At 46.6% G+C, this 11,158-nt stretch overlaps 1 protein-coding gene across 1 annotated transcript in view; it reads left to right on the top strand.

Moving 5' to 3' along the window:
- LOC117284506 (cytochrome P450 4F22-like) overlaps positions 1-11,158 on the top strand; it is a 34,748-nt gene that overhangs the window by 21,951 nt on the left and 1,639 nt on the right. The window contains exons 5-10 of the mRNA XM_033759773.1: positions 5,667-5,720; positions 5,815-5,942; positions 6,061-6,185; positions 6,813-7,080; positions 9,044-9,110; positions 9,234-9,363. Coding sequence (XP_033615664.1) covers positions 5,667-5,720; positions 5,815-5,942; positions 6,061-6,185; positions 6,813-7,080; positions 9,044-9,110; positions 9,234-9,363 — 772 coding nt within the window. The remainder of the gene's footprint in view (positions 1-5,666; positions 5,721-5,814; positions 5,943-6,060; positions 6,186-6,812; positions 7,081-9,043; positions 9,111-9,233; positions 9,364-11,158) is intronic.

The following is an 11,158-nucleotide window of genomic DNA, read 5'->3' as shown; positions in this document are numbered from 1 at the left end:
CCTGCTACTTCATGTATTCCTATCAGTCTTATGTTATTCTTCTTTGCATCATCTAGGAGTTGTTGGATCAATTTCTCATGATCCCTTACTGTTTTTAAGAGATCTCTCTTTTCATGGTCACTGACTGTAATCTTATCTTCTATATCTGAGAGTCGATCTTCACATTCTTTTATTCTGTTGTGTACACTTTCTATGGAGTGTTTAATCTTCTGGATATCTGTTTGAATCTGTTTTATGGATTCCATGTCTTTCTTATGTTGGGTGTTTATTTTTTCCATTTCTTTCTTATGCTGGGCCTAGGGCATATTCCATTAAAACAAAACAAAACAAAACAAAGAAAAGAATACTATCCAGAAAACAGCAAAGTTCTGTTGCTGTTGTGGTACCTGGCACCATTTTTTCTATTAGCCTCTTAATCATCATCTGGAAAGAGAACATTCTAGAGTAATATCATTAAATGTAGCTCTGATAAAGCACGGTCCCTACTATGTATCATAAAGCAGGTACTAGATATTTTACATTCATAGAGGTATGATACAGTACTGTCCTACATCAATAATACTAGATTCAGTTTTGGTTTGAAATTTACTTTGTCTGCAAATAAGATTGCTACCCCTGTTTTTTTCTGGGCTCCTGTCACATGGAGAATTGTTTTCTATCTTTTCACTTTCAGTCTATGGGCTTCTTTTTGCACTAGGTGTGTTTCTTGTATACAACATATTGTTGGATTTTGCTTCTTATTCCATTTTGCCAGTCTATTTCTCTTGATTGGTGAGTTGAGGCCATTGACATTGCTGGTTATAACTGATATGTACTGACTTATTATTGACATGTTATTGGCCTTTTGTTGACTCTTTTTACTTTTTCACCTTCTCCTTTTAATTTCTTGCCTTGCCTATTTGATTTGCTCTGTTGGGCCTCATGGTGTTGTTGCCTTCATTGTCCTTTTTTAGGATCTTGTTTAGAATTCCTTGTAGTGCTGGTTTAGTATTCATGTAGTTTCTCAGGTGTTCTTTGTCGTGGAAGTGTCTTATTTCCCCCTCCATTTTGAAAGAGAGTTTTGCTGGATACATCAGTCTAGGTTGGAGGTTGTTCTCTTTTAGTACTTGAAATATCTCATTCCAGGCTCTCCTTGCCCCAAGGGTTTGTGTTGAAAAGTCTGCTGTGATTCTGATGGGCTTTCCTTTGTATGTGATTTATTTCTTTTCTCTTACTGCTTGTAGTATTTTGTTCTTCTGTTGGGTTTCTGGGATCTTGATTATTATATGTCTAGGTGTAGATTTTTTTTTTTGATTGTAGCTAGTTGGGGTCCTATATGCCTCAGCTATCTGAATGTCAAATTCCTCCCCTCTTTTTGGGAAGTTTTCTGTCATTAATTCTGCAAACAGCTTTTTAAAGTCATTTGTATTTTCACCTGCTACTTCATGTATTCCTATCAGTCTTATGTTATTCTTCTTTGCATCATCTAGGAGTTGTTGGATCAATTTCTCATGATCCCTTACTGTTTTTAAGAGATCTCTCTTTTCATGGTCACTGACTGTAATCTTATCTTCTATATCTGAGAGTCGATCTTCACATTCTTTTATTCTGTTGTGTACACTTTCTATGGAGTGTTTAATCTTCTGGATATCTGTTTGAATCTGTTTTATGGATTCCATGTCTTTCTTATGTTGGGTGTTTATTTTTTCCATTTCTTTCTTATGCTGGGCCTTCATGGCTTCTATCGTGGTCCTGAGCTCATCTATTTTTTTGTCAGTTTCTGCTCTAAAGTCTCGAATCACGACTTCCATTTTGCTCACTATCTCTGTGGTTATCTGGGAAATTAGTTCTGTTTTGAATTTTTCTAGAGCCTGACTGATCTGTTTTGTTACTTCCTGTGCTTTGAGTTCAGGGTGTCCTGGTGGTTCACTATCGGCCTTTTCATCCTCATTTGCCCTACTGTTTGCCATTGGTGAACTGGAAGTCTGTCCTTGTGTCTTGCTTAAGTGTTTCCTCATTTTTATTTTTGTTGTGGGACTGTCCTTGGTTTAATCTCTGGATTATCACCCAAATCTTCCTGATATATTTGCGTCCTAGCTTCTGTGTCTCTATCGACCCACAGACACTCTCATCTTCATAACATTGGAGAAAACAGCTCATCAAATCAACCGCAATGTTTTATGCCAACTGATACAATCAGCAACACATTAAGATCAAGCACAATTTATCACCCTTAAATCATTTGTATTAAATTGAAATCAAGAAGCAGTCCAGAACATGTCTGCAGTGAACAAAATTTCAATATACTGTATTTACCATTTAATGGCTCAGACAGAGCGAGGATGCAAGACCCCTGATCTCAGTTAGCTGATGGCTAAACCCCATTGCAGCAGACTGACCTTGGGCTGCAAGGCCCAGATTGAGTTCCCCAACCTTCTGAATGGTTGAACTCCACACCGTTCTACTACAGGTTTCCCATGCCCTTTTTTTAAAGATGTTCAAAGTTGGGAACTCAGAAAAATACTCTTGATGGCCACCTCTGTCTTGCAGAGTGGGTCCAAAGACTGGCACAGTCAGGAGGACTGAGAGTGAGGGGGGGCTTATGGGGGTTCAGGGGTGCCCGCCGGGCTACCTTCCCGGTGCTTGAGCAATGGCGGCTGGGTCGGAAGACCATTCATCCGTCTATCCATCCATTCATCCACTCATCCTCCTGTCCACCCATCCACCCATCTGTCTACCCATCCACTGATCAGTCATTCCTTTTTTATTCATCCACTCTTGGATTAATCCCTGTATTCATTGAATAATGATATCTTTAGAACCATCAAGGGCCTTGTAACTGAATGGATGCCACCTAGTGTGATGGTTGCAGGAGGAAGCAGTCTAAGCTGAGCCCAGAAGATGAAGGCAGAATGTTTGGGGCAGAGATGGCAGCTCATGCAAAGACTTGGAGTGGAGAGGATGCATGTGGTCAAGTCTGACAGTCAGATAAGCTCTCCTGTGGCCAGGGTGATGCACAGACAGAGAGAGTGAGTCTGGAGGTGGAAAGAACAGGAGGTGTAATTCAGATGGCCTGTGTTGGCAGAGAGGGCCAGGCCTTCAGTGTTAGGCTTGGTTTGCACTCTTACGTGGCAGCAGGGAGCTGGGGAGGTGTTTGAGCAGGGGAAATTCATGTTCAAAACAGCCTGTTATGAGGATCTTTGGGAGACAGCTGTGGACGGTGAACTGGAGAGGCGTGGTGGGAGGCTGGCACAGAGAGAAGAGCCTGACGAAGTCATAAGCACAAATCAAGGAACACTGTCTTGTACCTTTCTTTTTCTTTTTTGGTATCGGGGATCGAACTTGGGTCTTTGCACTTGCAAGGCAGGTCGTGGTGGAACCACTGAGCTAAATCCCTGGCTTGTATCTTTTTTTTTTCTGGTACTGAGAATCGAACTCAGGTCCTTGCGCTTCCATGGCAGGTGGTGGAACCACTGAGCTAAATCCCTGGCCTGAAATTTTTTTTGTTTTTCTTTGGTACCGGGGATCGAACTTTGGCCCTCACTCTTGTGAGGCAGGTGGTGGCGGAACCACTGAGCCAAATCCCCTGCCCATATCTTTTCTTTTTAAAGTTAAAGTTATTTGTTCACTTTTATAGTGTGTTTTTTTGAGACAGGGTCTCACTGTGTAATTTAGGTTGAACTCGAACTTACTACGTAGCCCAGGCTGGTCTTGACCTCACAGCAATGCTCTGCCTCAGCCTCTGAGTGCTGGGATCACAGGTGTGTGCCACCACGCCCGGCCTTTAGTTCCCTTTTGATAAGCATAATGATCACATTCATCAAACGGAATTTGTACCTCTACATGATACATCTTGCTCCCCTACCCCAGTGCCGGGCATCAAACTCAGGACCTTGTATTTGCCAGGCAGGCTCGATGCCACTGAGCTACATCCCTGGCCCTTTGCTTCTCCCCCGCATTTCCCCCTCCCTTTGACCCCCTCTTCCTCTCCTTATTTACAGAAGCCTTGGCTCCATTTTCCCCTTCTATTCTCTTCCCCCCTTTCTTTCCTGTTTCCCTCCCGCTCCCTCGTTCTCCTTCCCATTTGAACATTTTCTTCCTGCTTCCCAATATCTATCCTCCATTTTTGGTCCTTATTTGCCCTTTCAGTTTCTCATACCAGAGAAACAATGTGATATTTAAACACGTGTGTCTGATTTATCTCACTTAAAAGTATGCTCTCAAAGTGCATCCATTTACCTAAAAATGTCTCAAGTTTGTCCTTCTTTGTGGCACAGTAGTACTCTCTATAAAAACCACAATTTCTTTATCCATTCATAAATTGATGGGCATCTGAGCTGTTTCCAAGGCTTAGTTATTAGAAATTGTGCTGCTATAAAAGCTGGGTGTACATATGTTGCTGTGCAATAATGCTTTTAACTCTTTTGGAAAGATACCTGGAAGGGGACTAGCTGGGTCATGTGGAACCTCTAGCTTTAGTTTTTTGAGGAATCTCCATACTGAAAAGGATATTAGAAAATGGAAAGATATCCCTTGTTTTTGGATAGTCAGAACCAATTAGTGAAAATGGACATACTTCCAAAAATGTTATACAGATTCAATGCAATCCTGATCAAAATACCAATAGCATATCTCACAGAACTAGAGAAAGCGATCCTAAAGTTCATTTGGAACTAGAAGAGACCTAGAATAGGAAAGGCTATTCTCAGTAACAAAGGCAAGGCAGGGGGCATCACAATTCCTAACTTCAAATTATACAAAGAGCTACTATGATAAAAACAGCATGGTACTGGCAACAAAACAAAACAAAACAAAACTGACCCAGGGATCAATGGAACAAAATAGAAGATAAAGAAACAACTCCAAATACCCTTAGCCATGTTATCTTTTTTTTTTTTTTTTTTTACCAGGGATCAAACTAAGGACTTTGCGCTTGCAAGGCAGGCAGTGGCACCAGAGATAAATCCCTGGCCCTATCTCTGACAAAGGGGCCAAATACCTTCACTGGAAGACAGCCTCTTTAATGAATGGTACTAGGAAAATTGGCTTTCCACATGCTGAAAATTAGGATCAAAATGGATCAAAGATCTAAATATTGAAACAGAAACAGTCTGCTGGAAGACAGAATAGGTAAAACTGTTGAAGACATAGGTGTAGGCAAAGACTTTATGGACAAATCCCCAGTTGCACAGGAAATATGAATGAACAACTGAAAAAAAAAACAACTGAGATGATATCATTTTGCAAAGCTTCTGTACAGCAAAAGAAACCACCAGCAGAGTAAAGAGACAACCCACAGAGAGGGGAAAATTTTTTACCAGCTGTTCCTCAGAGAAAGGACAAATATCTACAATATATAAAGAACGTACAAAAAATCCGACCCCTTCCCCATATTTAAAGACCTAATCCAAAAAAATGGGCATCTGAGATGAATAGACTGACACTTCTCGGATGAAGGAGTACAAGGGCAGATAAATGTGTGAAAAACGTTTAACATCACTGATCATCCGAGAAATGCAAATTCACACAACACTGAGATTCTGTCTCACTCCAGAAAGTTGCTGTTATTGAGAAATCAGCCCATAACAAGCGCTGGCAGGGCTGTGGGGGAAAGGACCCTTCTCCACTGCTGGTGGCGTGCAGAGTGGCCCTGTCTTATATCTGCATCGCTTGCTTCTTCTCCACAGCTGCCATTGCCCCCAAGGATGAATTTTTCTACAGCTTCCTGAAGCCTTGGCTGGGTGAGTTCCTGGGGGGGATCTGGGGCCTGGGCTTCCGTGGTGGATGGTTTCAGAGGGACACGGGAAGTCCCTAACCTCCATCCTCTGGGCCCAGGGGACGGCCTTCTGCTCAGCAAAGGGGACAAGTGGGGCCGGCACCGCCGTCTGCTGACCCCCGCCTTCCACTTCGACATTCTGAAGCCGTACATGAAGGTCTTCAACCAGTGCACCAACATCATGCATGTGAGGGCCGGGGGCCGGGCCACGGGAGGAGGAGTCCCGGGTGTGACCGGCCCCTCCGGCAAAGGCCTCCCCAAAGTCTGAGGACCCACACCCTTTCCCCGCCCGTCCTCTCTTCCAGGCCAAATGGCGGCGGCACCTGGGGGAGAGCTCGGTGGCCTCCTTTGACATGTTTGAGCACGTCAGCCTCATGACCCTGGACAGTCTTCAGAAATGCGTGTTCAGTTACAACAGCAACTGCCAGGAGTGAGTGTGCCACCCCTGGGTGTGGGGAGCGGAGCCAGCTGCCGTCAGAAGGAGAGTGGGAGGCGAGAGAGGAAGCTCCCCGCTGTGAGGCAATGCTGGGCTGTGGGCACCTTGCCGCCCGTGGGCCACACGGCCCTGATGTCACCTCTGAGCCGCGGTTTCCTAATTCCTAAAACGGGCGTGCTAATTCACTTCCCAGAGCCGCTGGTGACGACCCAGTGAGACAGTGTGAGTCAATGGCTTGGCATGGAGTAGGTGCTCAGCAGATGGTGCTTTCTTTTCCCGCGTTCCTCTGGAGAGTGCAGCCTTTGGAAAGTCTCCTTCCTACAGTGATCCTTTTGCCTGGGCCTCCCGAGTGCTGGGGTCACAGGGGCGAACCACCACACCCTGCCGAGAGAGAGGTTTATTGAACTCGGGTTGGTGGGTGGAAACTGCAAACAGCACTGTCTCACCTCGGATCAGCTTTGGCCAGGGTCTCCTAGGTTGTGTCCCAGGGCCGAGGGCATCTTAGCTTAGGGTTAGGGTTAGAAGTGCGGCGCCTGATGGGAAGCTGGAAGAGGGGAAGGAGAGGCTTGTTGGAACCCAGAGGTGGGGACGCCTGGTGCTCACCGCCCCTGTCCCCGGCAGGAAGATGAGCGATTACATATCGGCCATCATCGAGCTGAGCGCCCTGGTCGTCCGGCGCCAGTATCGCCTGCATCACTACCTGAACTTCATCTACAACCTCTCCACCGACGGGCGGCGCTTCCGCCGGGCCTGCGATATAGTGCACCGCTTCACCACCGAGGTCATCCAGGAGCGGCGGAAGGCGCTGTGTCAGCAGGGGACGGAGATGTGGCTGAAGGCCAAGCAGGGCAAGACCTTGGACTTCATCGATGTGCTGCTCCTGGCCAGGGTGAGGTTGGGCCCGGAGAGGGGAGCCTGCTGGGGTCACCTCCCCAGGAACTGCACCAATTACGTGAAGGCATAGATGCTAAAACTCAAAGATCGAGGATGGAGTTAGATGCAGGCATGTGAGACTGACCTTGTGAGTCTGTGGTAACAAAATCTGTTCAAGGCTGGCCTTGAATTCATGGAGATTCTCCTGCCTCAGCTTCCTGAGTGCTGGGATGACAGGCATGTGCCACCATGCCCGGACTTTCCTTCAGGTTTTTTTTTTTTTTTTTTTTAGACAAGGTCTCACTATGTAGTTCAGACTGGCCTTGAACCATTATGGAACTCACTATAGAGTCCAGGCTGGCCTTGAACTCATAATTATCCTCCTGCCTCTGCCTCCCAAATGTTTCCTTCTGCTTTTGAAAAGAATGTAGACAGTAGATCCTCCTTCCATATATGTGGATTCTGTATCTCCAGACTGAGCATGACTCGGGTTGAAAATATTTGAAAAAAGATTGCGTCTGGCCTGTGTCGGGATACATTTCTGTAATTCCAGCCATTTGGGAGCTGAGGCAGGAGGACTGCAAGTTTGAGGCCAGCCTGGGCAACTTTGTGAGACACTGTCTCAAACTAAAAATTAAAACAAATGAAAAGGGATGGTGAAATAGCTCAGTGGCGAATGCTCGCTAACATGCACGAGACCTTCGCCTCATCACCAGCACCACAAAATCACCAGCACTACAAAAGATCTTGTAGTGGTGTTGACTTTACTGTGTAGCCCTAGCTGGCCCCCAACTTGCGGTGCTGCTTGTGTCTCAGCCTCTGGAGTGCTGGGATTACTGGTGTGTGTTATCACGGCCCAGCTAAACTGTTTTAAGTAAATACAAAACTATAGCATTTGTATAGAACTCTCAAGCCCTTCCGTTGATTTTTTTTTTCTTGGTGGTACTCTGTAGTACCTACAACCTTCACACTGGGCTGTGCCTCAGTTCTTTCAGAATCTTTTATTTTGAGACTCGGTCTTGCCAAGTCACTAAATTGTCCAGTTCAGTATTGAACTTGTGCTCTTCCTGCCTCGGCCTCCCAGAGTCCTGGGATGGCAAGTGTGTGCCACCAAGCTTGGCTCCCTCTGTGGAATTTTTGAGAAGCATTTGGGTTCGGGGTCTAAAGAGTTCCAGATTCCAGCCCAGACTCTGCCGCTTAGTGGATATTTGACCCAGTCACATGACTCTTTTCTCCAAGTCTCAGTTTCCTCCACTGTAGCATGGTAACCACAAGACCCGATGACCAGGTCACTGTCGGGCCGCAGCGGGATGCTTGGTGTTAGGAGCTACTCAGTGGACACGGCCATGTGCTGTGGAATGCTTTGGTCAGCAGTGGGCCATGTTCATGATGATGGCCCCATAAAATTACATTGCCTGGGCTGGGACTCTGCTCAGGAGTAGAGCACTTGCCTAGCGTGCTTGAGGTCCTGGGTTTATCCCAGGACCGTACAAAACCATATCACCTAGTAACATCATGGCCATTTCAGTTTGTGTAAGTACAAATGAAATCACTCAATGTCACACTTTGCCAGCTGCACCCTCATCATTAAGGTGTGCGTGATGGTATGAACTCCCTTCTTCTCCCATCTTTAATTCTCCTTCCCTCTTTCTATCTTTCTTCTTTTCTTGTTGTGCTGAGCATTGAATCCAGGCCCTCACCCATGCGAGGCACATGCTCCTCCACCAAGCTACATTCTCAGTCCTTTAAAAGATTTTATTGACACGAGGTCTCACTGTGTTGCCCAGGCTGACATCTAACTTGTGATCCTCCTGCCTCAGCCTCCTGAGTTGCTGGGATTGCAGGTGTGCACCACCAAGCCCAGCGCACTGTTCGTGTACCAGTGGCACAGCTCCCTGCACTAGGACTAGAGATGGGGGAGCCTCTAGGCTGCAGAGGGTGGGAGGAAGGCGCTGAGTACCCCCTACTGCCCCCTGCAGGATGAAGACGGAAAGGAACTGTCTGATGAAGACATCCGAGCAGAGGCTGACACCTTCATGTTTGAGGGTGAGGACAGGGGGTTGGGCTGAGGGGAGACAGGGATGGGCACTGCTGCCTCCTGGGGCACACGGTGGACCCTCGTCTGCCCGGGAATGGTGGCCCCCATCTGGACACCCGATCTGCCTGCAGGTCATGACACAACATCCAGCGGGCTCTCCTGGGTGCTGTTCAACTTGGCGAAGTATCCAGAATACCAGGAGAAGTGCCGGGAAGAGATCCAGGAAGTCATGAAAGGCCGGGAGCTGGAGGAATTGGAGTGGTCAGTTTGAGGGGTCTGGGAGTGGAAGGAGCAGGTGGAGGCCAGAGCCTTGGGTGTGACTCTCCCGCTGACTCACTGTGTGACTGTGCACGAGTCGCGGAAGCCTCCTGAAATCCAGTTTCTCCAGCTGTAACGAGGGAACAACCATGCTGTCTGTGCCTAACTCAGAGTACAGCAGTTCTCACAGTGTCTTCGTCACCGACTGTCGTGCTGCTGCCTGGCAAACACCCCTTACACTCGTACTTCTTGCCCTTCTGGTTTCTGGGTTTGCTTGAATACAGTGGGGTTGCTTCCAAACTGGTACGGGTTCAGGTTTGTTCCTAAGGCCTCCTCACTCTCTTTGGGCGAGTGGCCACCTTGGGATATATTCTTCTCAATGCAGATCCTAGAAGCATAATTATTCTCTTCTCCAACCCAATTCCAATCAAGATCACATTTTGAGGTACTTGTGGTCAGGACTTCAATTTTATAAAAACAAACTTTTTTCCTCCTATGGACACCGTTCAACTCATACTAGGGTTTTAAGTGCTGCAGTAGCTTTTGTGTGTGGAGAATTTTGCTTTGAATGTTATTTGTTCAAAATTTTATGACAGAGTCTTGCAAATTTGCCCAAGATGGTCTTGAGTTTGTGATCCTCCTCCTGCCTCAAATAGTTGGGATTGCCAGGTGTGCTCCACTGTGCTTGCCTGGTTTCTACTTTTCTTGTTTCGTTTTTCCGAGACAGGGTCTCTTTTTGTAGTTCAGGTGGACCTTGAACTCACTGTGTAGCCCAGGCTGGCCTTGAACTTGCAGTGATCCTCCTGCCTCAGCCTCCTGAGTACTGGAATCACAGTCATGCACCACCACAGCCAGCTCACAGGTTTTTAAATACTGAATTAGTTTTGTGCGGTGTCTTGCACTAGTAGCCCCAGCTACTCAGGAGGGTGAGACAGGAGGATAGCGGGAACCTAGGCTGACAGCCTGTGCAGCACAGTGAGACCCCTATCTTTTTTTTTTTTTTTAATGCATTGAGACTCTTTTTAACAAAATGAAACAATAATGGTGGCTTAGGATAACAGGTGGTGTGCCTGTGACCCCAGTACTTTGGAGGCTGAGACAGGATTTGCCAATTTGAGCTCAGCTTGTGCAATTTAATGACACTTGTCTCAAAAAAAAAAAAAAAAGAAATTAAAAAGGGCTGTGGAGGTTGCTCATTGTAAAGGCTTGGGTTCAATATCTAGTAGATGAAGGTGCCACAAACCTATAATCCCAGCACTCAGAAGGCTGAGGCAGGAGGATCACTGTGATTTTGAGGCCAACCTGGGCTACATAATGAATTCGAGGTCAGCCTGGACTACACAGTGAGACCCTGTCTCAAAAAAAAAAAAAAATCTAATAGATGAAGAAGGAGAAGCAGGAAGAAGAGGATGAGGCAGGGCAGAAGGCGGGGAGGGGGAGGGTAGTGGAAGGAAGAAAGCAAACACTAAAAATGGGCCATAGAGCTAGTCAACTGCTGTTCCTGAGGCCCCCTGGCTGTCCCAGCACCCACCCCGACCACTGCGTCGTCCCTCCGTTAAAGGATCCCAGGATTCTCCCCACCCACAAGCCCCAGAGCTTGCTGTTGTGATGGTCACTGTTCTAATCGGGTGGTGGTCAAGTATTTTGCATCCTAAATGTTCTCTGTACCTGCAAAAGACAACAGCAAAGAGCTGAAGTGTGGGCCATTTTGAAACCCTGTGCTTGTTTCCTGCCCAGCTGTGAGCTTGTGTGTGTGTGTGTGTGTGTGTGTGTGTGTGTGTGTGTGTGTGTGTGTGTG

Source organism: Fukomys damarensis, unplaced genomic scaffold (assembly GCF_012274545.1).
Source record: "Fukomys damarensis isolate Sample0158 unplaced genomic scaffold, DMR_v1.0_HiC HiC_scaffold_37, whole genome shotgun sequence".
Classification (NCBI taxonomy): Eukaryota; Metazoa; Chordata; class Mammalia; order Rodentia; family Bathyergidae; genus Fukomys; species Fukomys damarensis.
This window is presented reverse-complemented; position numbering and strand designations above follow the sequence as displayed.